Below are 18,166 nucleotides of genomic sequence, written 5' to 3' on the forward strand. Positions count from 1 at the left end.
CCTTGTAATCTTCTGATTTTGCCAATGATGTTGTCCATTATAAATTGTTTAGCTGGGGGTCTTGGTTTTATTTTAGAGAGAGAGAGAGAGAGAGAGAGAGAGATTAAGCAAAATAATGGGAAAGACATTAACTAATCAATTTATCTGAATGATTACACAACAATCAAATTTTAATTGGTCAATAGTCTTAGTTGGAAAGGGTCAGATTGGTCTCTGGACAGGGTAGGAAGAAAGTGTGAAAAGTCTCCCTTTTCGTTTATTTGTCATCTATGGTATAATTCTGGGCTAAGTCACATGACGGGGTCTCCATTACAACTTTGTTTAAGGTATCCTCTGGATATCAGGGTTGTAGCATACGAAGGGAAGACCTTTCAAGGAGAAGGCAACGGGTCATATTAAAGGCTGCAGTTAATTATTTGTTTTATTTATGCGGAAGAGGTTTCCTCCTCTTGCAAAGCCTTGCTTTTGATTTTGGATTGGTTCCCCAGGCTCACTTCTGGCGAGTCAGATTAAGCTAATTTTTTTTTAACGAAGAGCCCTGTTTGTGTACCTCATCAGCACACACAGGTCTTTTATGCAGGGATGTTTCCCCGTGGTCGCCCCCACCAACTGCTTTGGGGCTTCCTATTGATTATTCATGCCTTTTCCGCCCGCCGGAGGTCGCCTCGCTCTCCCTGCGCGTTTTGCCCTCATTTTCCAGAATTCTGACTAAAATTGCATCTGGAAAATGTGGGCAAAATGCACGGGGCAGAAAAGGCATGCATAATCAAAAGGTAACCCCAAAGCAATTGGCCGGGGTGACTGCTGGGAAACATCCCTGCATAAAAGACCTGTGTGTGCTGTATCAACAGGGCTCTTGGTTTAAAAAAAATTAGCCTAATCTGACTCGCCAGAAGTGAGCCTGGGGTGACCGCGGGGAAACGTCCCTGCATAAAAGGCCACAGTGCCCCCAACAGGGCAAATAACAGGTCCCCAGGGTCATTTTGGATCAGAAAACAGGCAAAGGAGAAAGGCTGAAGCCCCCTGTCCTTGAGCGCTATGGCTGTAATCTGAATTGGGCCCATGTGCACCCAGGAGGCAGAGGGTCCTGAAACAAGGCTACCAGCACCACCTGGGAACATACCCAGGCAACCTTTATCATGGTGTTACACCCTGAGAAAGATAGGACAGAAGACTTTGGCTAGCTGAGGTATCTGGTTCTACTCAGGAAAGTGACAGGCCGAGCCAGTGATGGTCGAACTCCTTAATCATGTTGAGATATTTTGTCAGGATCAGTTTCTAATAATCGTGAAGGCACACTTCACCAAGCACTCAGCCCCAGAACCTGTCTTTACTGTTAGGAATCCAGTATATAAAGTTGATAGCTGGTTGGGGCCGTCAAGTCGCAGCCTACCTATGGCAATCCCTCAAGGGGTTTTCAAGGCAAGAGACGTTCAGAGGTGGTTTGCCATTGCCTGCCTCTGTGTAGCAACGCTGGTCTTCCTTGGTGGTCCCCCATCCAAATGTTAACCAGTGCCAACCTTGCTTAGCTTCTGAGATCTGACGAGATCAGGCTAGCCTGGGCCATCCAGGTCAGTGCAGTATATAAAGTAGCAGTAGCAAACAGAGTTACCATGTGCAGAGTCTCTTTCCTTTTCTTCTGAGTAGCCACATCCAGCCCATTCCTAACTAGGGAGGGGAATTCTGGGTTAGAGTGTACATATTCAAGACAAACTTGAACCCCTATCTTTTGAAAATAATCACTGATAGAACCTCTTCTCTTATTTGTTATCATTATCAGATTTACCATCTGTTGTGGTGATGATGCTGAAAAATGCATAAAGAAAGAGAAGAAATGTAGAGTTGCTTTTGATTGAATCTGTACTAGTACACTGATGAAATCAACAAAAGGTAAGTTGGTACAGAAGCATACTTATATTCCAAATTTGACACTAGATTCTCCCAAGGCGCTGGGGTCCCAGAAAAGAGACAGGTATGGTTGCTAACAAAGAGAAGAGCACGAGTTTGGCAATCATTCCTAGTATTAGAAGCAGTAAGATGCATATTTAAAAGAGTGGTATAAAATAGAAAGGGGAAATGTACAGTTGCTGTAAATACCAGGTACAAAAGCATAATAAATGTGAACAAATATTAAGTGCACAGGGGAGAAAAATAAAAGCAAAAGACACACTCATTATGATGCAGTCCTTAAAAACTCTGGGATATGCTGAATACAGGATAATTAGCATGTTCATATAGGTGATGGCTATAACTTACAGGTGATTTTTTTCCCTTCTGTTTTTTTGTTTGTTTATATTCAAAGATCCCTTCCACCCTTTAATGTTAATAGAACTGCAATAATTTCACTTTCTTTTTCCCGTTTTGGGGGACTTGAACAGTGAACCTCTGTGACTTCTGGCCATTTCTTTTTACATATTGAGTTAAGTTAGATTAACGTACAGGCTCAATGATCGGGGCTTATCTTTTTGTGCTTTCTATAGCACCTGATGCTGTTTTTTGTGCTTTGTTGAACCTTGCCTTAGAGTGCGAGTCAAAAAGTCCACACAGTGGGCCAAGAATAGTTAGATGGGTGATTTTCCTATCCCCCCCTTGCAAAAATAAAAATAAAAAATCAGAATCTAAAAAATTAATAATAATAAAGGAGGGTGTAAAAAAACCCTAATAGAAGCGAAACCTATAAGAAAAGAATGCACACCAAGATCTTGTGAGACTTTGTTGTGAGATCTTAGTGGCCATTATGGGAGTTGCTACACAAACCCAAACAATGTTGTTGAAGCTTTCATGCCTTGGTTAATGACAGCGGGCATGGGGAGGAGAGGGGGGGAGCAGGAAATGGGGAGAGAAGGCGGTAAAACTGAAGCAGGGGAACTGTCAGCTCTTGTCCCATGATAATCCCATAAACAGACATCCGTAGGCAAAAGAGAGTTGATTTATTGGAAAATCCACAGGTTAACAGAAGCTAAGAGTCAAATGGACACTAACGAAAACTACAAGCACAGTACAGGGCATATATGAAAGAGCATAGGGCAAATCGGGGTAGATCTGGATGCCATGGCAACCCCCCTCCCAGGAGCTGTCAGGGAGGTAGGATGCTACCGGCATTCCCACAGAGTCCAGTCTAAACACGTTTGCAGGGCTAGAGCTGGCCTTGGCCAGCATCTGGAGAAACCACAACATTCCTTTCTCAGGCCATGCCTGACAGGAACAGAAAATGGTAGGTAGGTGGATGGGTGAGAATGGAGAGGTTGCAAGGGCAGCCAAAAAGAAGAAAGGAGGGAAAGCTGAAGGGAGGGGGAGGAGATAAATTAGTGTGGGAGGAAGGAAGGAAAGAAGGAATCAGGGAAATGGGGGATGCTGTGGGGACTGCCAAGGGAGGGAAAGAAGAAATAATATGGAGAGGGGGTGATGGGGAATTATGAGACCCTTCTTTGTAGGCCCCCATTTTGTAAATTAATATCATTTTTAGGCAGAAGCAAAAATGTCACACACATCTAAGGTAGAAAGATCCTGATCAGGACAATGTTTCTGTTCCTTTAAAAACTCTGAAGCAGACTGAAGTTCAGCAGGTCAGGTTTCTCCTGACACTGAAATACTTGGTGGGAGAAGGTGAATCTCTGGAATGGTTTCTGTTTCTAAAGAGATGGAAGCTAGATGCAAACCTTCATTGAGAGGAGCATTACTAAGAGTCTGTATCAATACATAACTCATTTAAAAACAAGCTTTTTCTACTGATCTTTTAATATGTGTTTTGTTGTGTCACAAGAATTGTGTATCCCATCTCAGAACTGTGTCAAACTGAACAACAACATGAGTTCCAGTAATCTACCAATCAGTGGGCTAAAAGTATAAATACTGCATTACCATTCAGACCACTCGCACATATTTGGCCATCTTGTGCAATTCATTTTTCTCCTGTAGCTGGGAACAGAGAGGCAGAAATGACATCTATGCAGCCAGTATTATGCTAACTTTTATTTCTTGCATCAGTTTGCTTGTAGGCATCCTCAAGGTAGTTGCAGAGGAAGGTCTAAAAGTCATTTCAGAGCATATTACGAAGCTACAGATGGAGCAAAATGCCTTTATCAAGACATTCTGGTTTAAAACTATGCTTTAAAATTGGTGGAAATTGATGGATTGATTTCCCTAGAAATACCCCCTCAAACTTGGATTCAGGATTTTTTTTTCTTAAAGCAATGAAGAAGGCCAATCGTAATGAATCTACAGTGCTGTCTTAAGCAGAGTTACAACTTTCAGGCAGCTCATTCCTGAAAATTGTGGCGGCCGGGGACGGCATAGCCAAGGCGCCGACAGGCTAAAAAAGGCCTGTTTAAAGTTAATAAATTAAAAATGAGGAATTTCCCCCCGTAGAGAACAGCAAGGCTGTGCCAGGAAAAACCTGGCGCAACACTGCTGTTTCAGAGGGGGGGCGTTTCCAGGCTGGAAGGGGTTAAGAGGCAGCAACCCTTCCCTCCCAGAATGCCCCGGGAACGCCTCCCTAGTCACCAGCGCAAGCACTGGGTTGCCGCCGCAAGTGATACTACACTGGCGTCCATGCCACTTTGCACGGCTCTAGTGGCACGGACGCCAGCATAGAGGGCTGGTCGCCTTCTAAGCCCATTCGGCCCCCAGGCTCAGGAATGAGCTGTAAGTCTGTTGACTTCAAGGGACTAAGAAGGGTGTAACTCTTCTTAGGGTTGCATTGCTAGTTTTACTTTGCTTTAGGTCGGGGTCATAGTCCCAAAGCACTCCTTTGGGGGTGGGTGGGAAAGGAGCAATGGTGCATATTTGGAAGTAGGAGTTTCTCATTGTAGCATGGCAGTATTCCTGCCCTGCTTCCACTCGTTTCTGTAGGTCAGAGGTGGGGAACGTCAGGCCCGGGGGCCGTTTTAAGGCCCGTGAAATCATTTGGTCTGGCCCTTCGCGTGTCCTGGCAGATCTCTAGCTCAGAAGGATCTAAGACTGGCGATCCGCCCCCCTCCCGCGGACAGGAATAGCCTCTATTCAAGGTGGATGTGAGTTTGTTTTGCCCAGAAAAGGAACCCTTTCCCCCCCCTTGTGGAAGAGTCATTAGCTATGGAGCTGCTAGGACCGCCCAAGAAACAGTGTTAACCCTTTCCCACCCGGGCCGTGGAGAAACGACGTGGCAGACACTCGGAGCCGTCTCCGGTCGTGCCTCTTGGCTAAACGTTTGACCAAATATAGCAGGCTAATTTTTAAGTTGATCCTTTTGTATGGCCCGCGAATGATGTTATAAATATCCCAATGGCCCTTGGCTGAAAAAAGGTTCCCCACCCCTGCTGTAGGTCCTGCTCAGGAAAACTCCCTCGGTGCATTCCGTTTATCTCACACAAAATGATGTTGCTAATTTTCCTAATGTGCGGGTAATGTGGAAGTAATTCTGAACGGGGGGCTGTTTCCAACCAGCTTTTCCATAGCTGAAAAAAGGGGAGAGAGTCCCTTTTCGCCACTGAAAGGCTTTGCCGAGGATCATGGGTCCACGTAGGGAGGGAACTATAATAAGGAGCAGAACTGAGTGCGTCTGAGCCGAAAAGCTGGCTGGATCCTACCCACGGTTTTAGGTCTCATATGCTGCCTTCAGAGCCCCATTTAAGACTCATCTGTTCATAGATTGAAGGCATTTCCCCCCATTCTTGTTCTAAGTGAAAGCATTTTGGAAATTATTTCATTAGCGTTAAAAAAGGGAGAACTTTATGCCACCAGCAGAACTGGGGGATTCTCAGGATGAGCAAGGCTAGATCTGAGGTGAGGCAATGTAAGAGTGCTTTGTGCTTCTGGCAGACTTTTGAGGGTGCCATTTGAGGGCAGCACATTTTCCGTCGTCTAATTTATGATTGTATTTTTTCCACTCTGAAAGTGTCGTTTTGATTTTTTGCCTCAGGCATCCAAATGTCATATGCTCCCTTAGAGGATGAGTGTTTTGACTGAATTCTTTCCGCGAGAAACAGCGACTAGAGACTCGAGAGATAAGCATATACTATGCTCCCTCTTTCTTCTTAAATTAAGTTTTAAAATTGTTTCCTGAAGAGCACACTTCATTTTTTCTTGTCAGAACCTTAGCTGCCTGCCTGTTGAGCTTTTTTAATTTATTTTTTATTTTTATATGTATAAACAGAACAGAGAAAGAAGAAAAAAATAGAAACCATATCACACCAGCAATTACACTTACATCAAAAGAAAAAGAGAAGAAAAAGTATACATATAATATGATAGACAATGATATAATAAACAATAAATGATGATAGCAATAATGAACAGTAAATAGTGGTATAATAATAAGCATTAAATGGTGACTATCATAATAAATTTCATTAGATACCCTATACCAACGCTTATTAAACTGTGGGTTGCAACCCCATATGGGGTCGTGTAACTGAATGCGGGGGTCGTGAATTTTTTTCCATTTAATATAAATTTCTTTATGATTTATTATCAGTAAATATTTGATTTGTATACCTGTTTTATATACCTATATACCCGGGGTCACGTAAAATTTTCTCGGGCGAAAAGGGGTCGTGAGTAAAAAAATTTAAGAAGCCCTGCCCTATACAATACTTGATAAACATGACAATAATGTTAGACAATATTATGAGATGAGTTGTGATGAAATAGAATAGATTTAAAAACTTGCAGTGGTGATTACTATTATAAATCTACACATGCATTTCTAAAAATACTTCCCGAATATTAAAAATTGAGTTCATATATTATTATCATCTATCCATAATATGCCCTGACCTGGATGGGCCAGGCTAGCCTGATCTCGACAGATCTCAGAAGCTAAGCAGGGTCAGCCCTGGTTAGTATTTGGATGGGAGACCACCAAGGAAGTCCAGGGTTGCTATGCAGAGGAAGGCACTGGCAAACCACCTCTGTTAGCCTCTTGCCATGAAACCCCCCAAAAAGGGGTCACCATAAGTCGGCTGCAACTTGACGGCACTTTACACACACACATCCATAATATATTTAGATGTTTTTCCCCTTTTAACCCCCATTCAATACAGTATTAACAAAAGGATTATTAGTAATTCGTATATATCTTTTCAACAACCTCCTTCTCTGCTCCCCATTTTTTAAGAATAAAATAAATAGTATTCTTCCCATTTGTCTTGAAATTCTTTGATTGGTCTATTATTCACATAGTTTGTTAATTTTTCCATCACTGCATATTCAGCTAGTATACTTTCCCAGTCCTCCCAGCATGGACACTCTTCTGCTTTCCATTTCATTGCAAATGTAACTCTGGCCACCATTATCATATATCTAAACAATTCTTCCAAGATTGTTGGAATTTTGGGGGGACAGAATGCCCAATGGCATGTTCTTGGCTTCCATGACAAATTAAATTTTTAACATTTTCTGGATTTCAGCATGTATTTCTTTCCAGATTTTTTGGCTTTTTGCACATCCACCACATATGAAAAAGGGTGCTGTCTCTCTCTCTACATTTCCCTTTATAGTTCTTGTCCATCTTGAGATCCTTTGGGGTAATATACCACCGATAAAACATCTTATACCGATTTTTTTTAGTGTTTAATTAGCTGTAACTTTTATATCTTTTTCCCATAAGGTTTCCCCATTGGTGGAAAGATATTTCTTCCTCAAAATTTTGCATTTACCTAACCAAACAAGTTTTAACTTGTCCTGTTTCTGTGACAAATTGAAGTAATAGCTTATAAATTCATCCTAATAAGTGTTCTTTTTGCTGTGTTATCACCTTTTCAAACTCTGCCAGCTCCCTTAGTATGCCTCTTGATGTGTGAATATCCTATTTTAAACTTGAAACTAGTTGAAAATATAGTAGCCATTGTACTTTTTTACAACCCGAAAAATTGGGTTGCTTCATGTGCAGCATCTAATATAGTGTAATGTGTTATGGTGGAACATTGGAGGCCTAGATTGTAGCCTCCAAGAATCCTAGCAGGTTGGCTTTTGAGAATTCTCTGTTTCTCAGCCTACCTCACAGGATTGTTGAAAGGATCCGCTATCATACTACTCTGTCTTGAGCTCTTCAGAAGAAAGGCAGGATACAATAGCATTCATAATGATAGCCAACTACTGCCTCAAATAAAAACCCTCACATTCCTGGCCTGTGGTGTTCATGGCTGAGAAGATTATTTTCTGCCAATGTGGTTTTGGGTTGGATTTTTTTTGGGGGGGAGAGGAGTATTCCATTTAATTTCTGTGGCACATGCTTCTTCGGGGGGGGGGGGGGGGACGGACCTGACCTGCCTTCTGTGTCTCTTCAGGAATAGGATCTTCTTTTGTCAGAAGCAGCTTAGGGAAATACTGCCTTCTGTCTCCCCAAACCCTTGGGAACCATTTTTTGCAAGTATGCAAATAATTAGGTGGTGTATATTAGCATGAGACAAAATTGAGATGCTTAATATGTCCAACTTTTCAAAGTAATCTCAGAAGTTATAGCCCCACATTTTTAGTAGCTGTTTGCCCACACGTTCATATGGCAGTGTTTGTGATCTAAAAAAGGAAAGGGGGAATATTTTTTTTTGGGTACAGTTTTTCTGCCTGGTTGCCTGGAGGCAGCTCTGATACACCAGAGGCAGCCTGGGAAGTGACTGTTTTACAAACCTGTTATAAGTTTATTTGTCGTGATGGTTCTGTTCATTTTATATGAAATGATATTTTAATTTGACTCTACTTTAAAAAAAGATAATTGAAACATGATAGTCTAGGAAAACAAGTTTGCTGTGCTTTCAGTCTCTTTGGGTAGCATAGATTCTGATCCTAGTAATCTTTGTAAATCTGGTAATATCAATGTGTGTCCCTCCCAAGAGTCGGAGCTGCTGTAGCTTGTAGAAATTGGTAAATGTTCCCGAAGTAATAATAATGGTTTCCCTTGATGATAAATAGAAAAGCAAAAGACTGCTAGTGCCAAAGTTGACTCTGTTTAAATTAGAAATTTGTCACGTTTAATTAATTATGTTCTGGAAGCTGTTCTTGTTTGTTTGGTTTTAGATCTGAGGAAAGATAATTGGTTTTTTTGTTTTTGCAACTAGCATTAATCCATGGATAGGGAGAATTGTTCGAAGTTGTTCAGGAGTTGTTCAGGAATTGAGGGATGTTCTTGTGCACAGTAATGATGGTTGATAACTTTTCAGCCAGTTATAGTAGGCATTTGAACCTCCTAACGTATTTGTCTGGCACTTCGGTTGTGACCTGGACTGCCTACTTCACTTGGTTTTCCCAGTAGATTAGTCAACTGAAGCTCTAGTTGATTCAGCCATGAATATTAATTTTAATTGGTTAGAGTGAGGGAGAAGGGAACACTATGAATTTTTGAGACTATTTTGGCATTGGGTGTATTGCTATAAGATGAAATTTTAAAATAGCTGGATCAAAGCTGCTTGTCCTTCCAACGAGTAATGTTTTTTTCCCTTTAAATTGTGAATTATTTTGTTCTTCCTTCAAAATCAAACATGCAGAGTGAGGCTCTCATAATACACATGTTTTAATTTTACAGTGCAGTTCTCAGCGGAGCCAAAGTTAAGCCCGTTGACTTCAGTGGACTAATGTATATTGGGTAATGGATGAATGTGTAACAAAAAGCAGATATTAATTAACTGAAATTCTTTCAGGTTAACAATGCAGTCTCATGCAGGCTTTACCTAACAATTTGAAATAGATGTGCTTAGACTGCAATCACTCTGTATGGGATTGCACTGTCTGAGCCCTGGTTATTATATACAGTATTCCCATACAGATCAGTCCTGCAGATGTTGTACTCTTAGAGCCCAATCCTGAAGGGGGGGTAGATCTGTGGCGACCAGTAGCAGCAGAGCCACGCCACTCCTCTGCGAAGCCTGAAAAAGCATTTAAAAATAAAAATAATAAAAACGGGGAAAATTCCCCACTGAAAACAGCGAGGCTGCACCGCCAAAAAAGGTGGTGCAGCCCCGCCTCTGTTCAAGGGGGTGTTCCTAGGGTGCAAGAACTGTGGAAGCTGCCTAAAGGCAGCTCCACCCCTGGGAATGCCCCCCTACGCTGGCACGGGCTTTCCTTTCTGCGAAAGCCCTGCCAGCGTGGCTGTGCTGGCGGCGGGGGCCAGCGTGTTTGCCCCCATGCTGGCATAGGTCCCACCTTATTCTGTGATAAGTTGGCACCTATGCCGGCGCAAGGTCACGGCATCTCCAAAGGAACTTTGCCCCCCGCCTTCAAAAATAGGCTGCCCGTTGGTCAGTGGAGAAATGCCTCTAGATTTACCAAGCTTTCATTCAGGGCCATTTTTAAGTTAATCATCTATATAATGAGGGCCAGGGACTATAGCATTTTTTCTTTTCCTTTCATTTATTTAATTCATTTATACTGCGCTATTCTCTCCAGAGGGGACCCAAAGTGGCTTTACATTGTTCTCTTCTCCATTTTATCCTCACAGTAGGTTAGGCTGCGTGTGTGTGATTAGCCCAAGGCCATCCAGCAAGCTGCTGTGACAGAATGGGGATTTGAACCTGGGTCTCCCAGATGGTAGTCCAACACTAACCACTACACAACACTGGCTATTAATAATTGAAGTACAGTAAGGCTAAATACTAGGCAAACTTTTATTTACTGAAGGGGAAATTGGGTTAATGGTCACGAAATGTTTTTTTGTGGCAAAATGATGAAATGGATTAACTGTCAGAAAATATGTTTAGATAATTTTTTTAAGAAAAGAGAATTAGATATATTTGTTGATGATTGATCTCGCAACATCTGTTAGCCATAAAATCAAAATGGACCCTCCATGTTCAGATGTGCTATACTTGGGAATACCAAGTGGTGGGAACAAAGAGGGCAAAGCAGTTGCCATTATGGCCCTCTGATGAGCTTCCAAGAATCATCTGACTATCCTCTGTAGAATCAAGGTGCTGGACCTTTGGTTTTTGTAATGCTCCTTGTAGTGCCGCTATGCATATCTTTGCACATCCCAAAACTGAGCATGGGTTCCCTAGGGAAATTGCCAGACTATACTCCTAGCTTTATGTGTTTGAGGCGAAACCAGTCATCCTTAAGGACTGAGAGACAAGACAGCTTCATCCACAGCCTGGCATGGTTCTGGTGTGTCCTGCCCTCTCAAGCCAATGCAGCCACTCTGTGCTAAGAAGGAGTCCGTTTCTACTTTGTGTAGCCTTACAATAACACAAGTGGAGAGTGTTGTTTGGCAGAGTCATCACAGGGCTACTTCATTGCCTGTGAATCTAGCCCGACAGCAATAGCGGCTTGCCCCCTGGGGCAAGTAACAGAGCAGCAGATCTGCTATCCAGTCACCAGTGCATTTTATCCACCTCCCATGCCCCCCGCCCCATCAGTATTTTAATCAGATCTGTTTCTTTCTTAATCACTTCAGTGATGAGCTATTACTGGGAAGTATGGATAAAAATATCGCAGAGCAGCTTAATAAGGCATTTGAAGCCTTTCGCCAGGCATGTATGGATAGAGATTCCGCAGTGAAAGAGCTCAAGCAAAAGGTACGTGTTTTTTTTTCCTCAACTCTGAGCTGTTGTAAATGTGGACTTGCCTTTCTCAAATGCAACAGAAACGTTCACAACACCTGCAGTGGTTAAACCTGTTAATTACCTGCAGTGGTCTGGCATGACTCCTGCGAAGGATTGTGTCGTGTGGTGTAGTTGTCACTTTTGAAAAGTTTCGTTTTTGGTGATTGACGGGGGCAGACCCTCTGATGTTCAGCGATGAAGCCTGGAAATGTGTACAGGTATCGTTTCTCTGCCTGCGTTCTCCAATGTGCGCTCTCCTTGTCCTGATGCAGCGTGCAAATATAAATGGGGGGGGGAGAGAAATCTCTGCTTTCTGTTGGATGAGGCGATGAGATAAACACTCCCCTCCTTTGGTGTATATACAATATACAATTGGCACATCATCTCAAAGTGTAAAATAACTCATATGGCATGAAAGTATTGTGTCTGCCAGACACTTTTGAAAGTCCTATTGATTTTAATGGGATTCAGTTAAACACACGCTAATTCTCTCCTGAGAGCCAGTGTGGTGTAGTGGTTAAGATGTCAGACTAGGATCTGGGAAACCCAGGTTCGAATCCCCGCTCTGCCACGAAACTTGCTGGGTGACTTTGGAACTAGATCCAGCCCAGGTGCTCTACCTGTTTTCATCCCCCTGATGATTTTCCTAACTTCTTCTTGTGTTATTTCTGGCCAGGATGGTAAATTCTCAGGCTGTTCCAGAGTAAAATCCACTGGACCACTGGAAGCATGTTATTTGCAATATGTGGAACAGATAATCCTGGCCTGCCTCACTGGGCCGTTGTAAGGAGTTGCTGAAATAAAGTCAGCAACTCACTTGACAAATGCTAATTACGTTTATATCCCTCCTTTCCATTAATATATTCAAGGTGAATCAAAATTTTGTTATAATAAATGAGAAGGCTAGCTGCCAGCAATTGGAACTGTCATGTGGTACAATAACAATAAAGAATTGTTGCTGTTATTATGCGTTTCATTTATAGTTGACTTTTCTTGCCAGTATTCATGGCCAATTAAACAATGTGATAGGAACAGTACAAAACATACAACCCACAGTGAGTAATTATAAATGGAGGGCTGACCTTTGGCCTTTCCTCATCCTGTGCATCAGTGGTGACTTGGTCAATGCCATTCAGTTTATATACTGTTGCCCCCAGATGGACGCCCATAAGTCTTTCCACATGGCTGCTGGGGGGGAAACACAGAGGTGGTTACCTAGTCACCCTGAATTTCTGGCATTAAAGCTCTGGTCTTCTTAGCTGCAGAGCACTTACTTAGCACCTGCTTTTCTTTGTAATATTGCCAAGCCACAAGATAAAAGTCTGAAGATGCCAGGTGAAAATCAGTTGAATGTCATGATGAAGCTCTGGACTGAAATTAGCATCATGGTATTCGGAGATCAAAGGAAGCAATAGGAAGTGCGCTCTGTGGGTTGGTTCACACACACTTCTAAAGCAGCAAGCTGTAGTTTGCACTTGCTCTCCTAACCAAGATTGCAAACCGCAGTTTGAAGCCATTGTGCAGTCCTGCTTGGAGGGCTAAATAAGAAATGGTTAACTAAACTGGAGTGTGCAAAAAAAAAAAAAAAAAAGGCAGCAAGGAGGCTCATGAATCTAAGGATCAGTCATGAAGCAAAACTGATACCTGTGGGACCCTAAATTACTGAACCACCCAAGTGTCCGTTTGAGATAAGGTTCTTTGAACTCAGATGTTACTTGCAAGTGTTTGTTTGTTTTTGTATCAGTCTTTAAATTCTTTGCAAACTGCAGTATAAGCAACGGGGCCTATGAAAATTTGCAGGGGAGGGAAATTCTTTCCACCCTCCTATAAATTCGTATCGGCTCTCTTTCCCCGTGTTGTCTCAAGCTTCCCTTCCTCTGATAGCTCCCGTTTTCCCTCTCCTCTTACAGCCCCCTCTCTTCTGCTTCTTTCTCTCCCTCCCACCTACACTTTTAGCTCAAGCTCCATTTTGTTCCTTCTCTCTCCCCCCCCCAAACTGGCTCTGCTTCCTCTCCACCCCTTCCAGCTGTCACTCCCTTCCACCCCAGGGATCTTTTAACCTCCAAGAAGTGTTTAGCGTCAGGTGAATGTGGGTTATCCTGATATTTAGCAAAGGGGCCTAAGCCTTTCAACAGATATCACTGAAAACTAGTTGTGAGGCCTGGGGCCTTGGTGATGATGTACAGAATTGCCTGTGTAGTCCAGAATGGTGACAAGATCTCATGAGGTGATTTTGTGAGATCTTGGCTGTCATTATTGAGGGTTTTTTTGTCTGCCCAGCCTTCATTTGTATGATTTTGGTTGTTTTGGCAAACATCATTTGTACAGTTGGGGGGGCACTTCACTTGTATTGTTTGGTCAGCTTTGGGGGTGTCCTTCCTCCCATCCTTTTGGAAAAAAGATTTGTTAATATTTCTGTAAATCTTGGTGTTTGCAGAAGACTACCCAAAACTAAGTGGCCCCATTGTGCAGATTTTTTTAATCTGCATTGGTTGGCGGGGCCCTCCCTTAAATATATATTTATTATTCACATACTACAGCTGGTCAGTGGTCCTATTAATGCTGAACAATAGGAGCTTTCCTAAGGCCAACCGGTGTGTTTAACTGCTGAGGTTTAGTCTACGGTCGACAGTTCTGTTTACAGACTTACTCTGGTTTTCCTTTTTCTTTTATTGACTCATTAATATGTAGTACTTTTTTTTCTCCTTTCACACTGTATGGATGAATTTTGGTGAGACTGGAAAGTTTGGAAGCAGGCAATAATATTAGAATCAGCATGTTAATAGGAATGGATTTTAAAGCAGCCTTGTAACTGTTTATCAAAGTTACTAACCCACAAAAAAAAATTCACGAGCCTACCAATTTAGCAGCAGCACACTGATGTCCTGGATTTGTCTACTTAGTAGCTTTTAATCCTAATCTTCCTCAGGGAAGCATACATGGTTTCCACTTCCCTATTGTATCCTCGCAATCCTGTGAGGTAAGTGAGACAGAGGATGACAAGGTCTCCCCACAAGTTTGATGGGGATTTGATCCTTGATCTCCTAGATCCTGGTCCAACACTCTTACCACTGCGTCATGCTAGCAAAAGGAACCAACTTGTTTCTAGTTTACAGGAACTTCCCTGCTTGGTTACCTAGAAATTATTGTTATTCAACACCGGAAGCCAGGCATGTGGTGTACTTGCACATCTGAGTTAAGGAAGCCTGCTTGGCCGTCAAACACCCTGTGAGCAAAGCCAGTGTAAAGCATTTAAAAAGATTTCCTAGAGAACATCGGCATGTACAAATCTTGAGTTCAAAATGACCCACAAAGGTGACTTTTGAAGAGGGTTTTGTGTTGTCCCCATTCCATAGCCTGGCAGTTCTCTACTTCTGCATGGCCAACAGCTCGCTCCTTAAGTTGCCGGTTGGCCACTTGTTTTTGCCAGCCTCTGAAGACCGAAGTTGTGTCAAATGCATAGAAGCCGGAGTCATCTCGGCCAGATGGCGCTTGATACAAATGGATGGTTCGTTGTCAAGTGTATCTTTTAGGCACTAACTTGTTGCTGCCATCTGACTCGCAAAGAATCGCTTGTGCACACTGGCTGTCAAAAGCAACTTCTCTTCTGTCTGTTTTAGCTGTCATGCCTGTGCTCTGTACAGAAGTGTTGACAAGACATTGCTGTTGTACATTTTCAATTTGGGTCTTGGTGATTTTTTTTCTTTGCTTCCCGGGGTCTTCCTGGCTGCTGGAATGTACGGCTTTCTGACCTTCTAGCTTTGTAGTGGGTCCGTGAGGCAACGGCTGCCTCACGCTTTTCTTTGAGTCAGTCTGTTTCTTGTTTCAAATGTGTGTGAGCATCTTTGGAACGTACCCCCCCCATTTTCTTCTTCTTTTGCGGAAAGCGATCAGTTTGAGGACTCCAAAGAACGCAATGGCTAAAGAAATCATGGCGTCGTTGTTACCCAGCTAATCAGAAGCTTTTACTAAGCTGTAATTTATTTTTATCATTTTTATTTAAGTGTATTTATTTACAGAGAAGAGTACTAAGAAAACAGTAACAACATAACCAAAAAAATCAAACCTTACTAAATATAATGACAAAACGTCTGTAACACAGGTTTCCAAATCAACTCAGTCTGTTTTGTGTCTTTTCCATTCTTCAAATCAGTTAATTTTATCAATTGATAAGTCTCTAATAGTTTTTGAGCCCATTCTTGAACTGATGGGGCTCTTTCTTGTTTCCAGTACCTGGATAGCACAGTTCTAGCCACTGTGATAAGATGCAACACTGTGGAGCATGAAGCTTTCGAAACCTTAGGGACATAGTTGAGCAAAAGAGCCTCGATTGACAAAGAGGAGTTTAATCCAAAACCAGCTACCATTATATCTGAGCAAGTTTTCCAGTAATTTTTTTGCTCACGAGCAGGTCCACCACATGTGATGGAAACCTGCTCTTGGTGATTTACAATAGGAACATATATTGGCTGAATTTCCATAGATTCTCGCTAATTCATGTAGGGCAGGATACTACTGTAACATTTTCAGGAAATTTTCCTTAAACTGAGAAGAGTCAGCAAAATTAGAGGCAAATTAGACTGTAATTTGGTGTTGTAATATGCCGTGAACTTTTTCGTTAAAGACACAAGAGAGTTAATATGGTATGAAAGATATAGTGCTGGATTTGAAGACCTCGGCGTAGCCATGTCACTTACTCGGGAACTTTGGCCAAGTCATTGGCTTGTTTGTATCCTGCCTAAACTTTCTGCAGACAGAAGGGATTGGTGTCTAAAGAGCATGAGTTCCCACCTCCCACTTCAGCTCAAAATGCCCCCGGAAGTGCTGCTCTTGGGGATGGGGGATGCCCCGTATTAGCTGGGGGAACCATCAGAGGTCTGCCAAGGGAGGAGGGAAATTTTAGGCAGGCTCCAAGCTGTTATCTCTTACAGGGTAATTCTGTGCAGAGTTACTGCAGAGTAATCCCATTGAAATCAATCAGCTTGGACTCTACATAGGCTTGCATGGATAATCTACTGCTCTGGGGTGGGGGTGGAGAACCTTGTTTACCATTTCAAGCTCGTGGAGGAAGGATGGGATAAAAATGCATTAAATAAAAGAGGGGGGGCAAGATGAGTAGGAACTATTGAAAATGGCTGTTCCACTACTAAAACAAGCTTGAATATTGGGATGGATGATGCCATTTAAATGTTTATGCAGCCAGCCTAGCTGCTGACTCCGAAATTTCGGCAGCTTCTATAGCTGCCTGCTGTACACAGCGTGCCTACTGCTAATTTAAATTGTATTTGCAGACGGACAGCTATGAAAAGCAAATACGTGAACAACAGGACCAAATAGAATCTCTGACAAGGGCTGTTGCAAATCTCAAATCACAGTTGGCTCCTTTGAACGCGAATAGAGGTACGTATCCTTCCTCACAGTCTGTAGATGTTACTAAGCAGCCTTGATTCAGAGGCATTCGTGAATTTTTTTTCCCCAACAGCATCTCCTGATTCTCCCAAATTTGCAACTGACTAAGTGAGCTCTAACCGATGAACAATAATAGCCTTTTAAGGGACACATGGCTCTTTTTGAAATTCCTCCACTATCCTGTTCAAAGGTTAAAGCAGGATTGATGTTCCAGTGCTGTGAGTTCCTAAGCAGAAAGCTAAGGGAGAAGGAAATGCAATTTTTTTCTATATGGTAATTTGAGGATTGCAGCCAGCCAATACACTCCAGAATGTATTGTACAGGTAACTTTCTGCCATAGCTTTCTGCCCTGACCTGGTTGGTCCAGGCTAGCCCGATCTCAGTTCTCGCCAGGATTTGCATGCAAGACCACCAAGGAAGTCCAGAGTCGCCACGCAGAGGCAGGCAGTGGCAAATAACTTCTGAAGACCTTTTGCCTCTACAGGGTGGCCATAAGTCGGCTGTGACTTGATGGCACCGTTACTTTTCTGCATAAGATGTTGACATGTGACAACCCTCATGGTAGCCTAGTCACAGGAGTAAAGGCACTTTTGGCAGGTGTAAGACCCTATTTGCTTGAAGTCCCCTGTAGCTACAAGTCCCCTGTAGCTATATCTGTATAAGTACAACCCTTTGAGATAATGGCGCTTAATTATATATTTAAGGCTGCAGAGTCTCTGCGGATATCCCTTCTGCTCAGCTATACTACCTGATAAACAAGTCTACAAGTCCAGAGTGATGTCATAGATTCTAGTTGAACTTAGGTTCACCTGATCCTTCAGATTACTCCCATTGTGATTAAAGATAGAGATGGGAGCACCTGCATTGGAAACCAGCTCAAAAGAGTTTTTTTTAGTATTCAGATACAAATAATTCAACTTTTCCTTGGGCTGAATTATTAAGTTAGTGGTTTCAGATAGTGTACATATTGTGATATGATAGATTGCTGTTAGTCTTTATGCTTTGGCTCCTGGGATCCATGGATGCAAGGGTTGCAAATCTTTCCCATGTTGCCTTGCCCCCAGCAATCCTTTCCGACTCTGGGAAAATTGGTTCCTGAGGTTGCAGGACCCACATGGAGTAATAGCCACATGGCTTGGGAAGCTACAGTGTGAAGGGAGTAACAAGCAAAATGGCTCCCTCCTGCCTGCCCTTTCATCCCCTTTCCTTCCCCTCTGCACCTTTCCAACCCACATGGCTGTTAACTC

The 18,166-nt window shown here is 42.6% G+C and overlaps 1 protein-coding gene across 1 annotated transcript in view; it reads left to right on the forward strand.

The window, feature by feature from the left end:
• Positions 1-1,803: 1,803 nt before the first annotated feature.
• Positions 1,804-18,166, forward strand: part of TANK (TRAF family member associated NFKB activator) — a 44,084-nt gene continuing 27,721 nt past the window's right edge. Inside the window, exons 1-3 of the mRNA XM_056861495.1 lie at positions 1,804-1,890; positions 11,363-11,483; positions 16,802-16,910. Of these exons, the coding sequence (XP_056717473.1) occupies positions 11,385-11,483; positions 16,802-16,910 (208 nt within the window). The 5' untranslated portion in view covers positions 1,804-1,890; positions 11,363-11,384. The remainder of the gene's footprint in view (positions 1,891-11,362; positions 11,484-16,801; positions 16,911-18,166) is intronic.

This window comes from Euleptes europaea, chromosome 15 (genome assembly GCF_029931775.1).
Source record: "Euleptes europaea isolate rEulEur1 chromosome 15, rEulEur1.hap1, whole genome shotgun sequence".
Lineage (NCBI taxonomy): Eukaryota > Metazoa > Chordata > Lepidosauria > Squamata > Sphaerodactylidae > Euleptes > Euleptes europaea.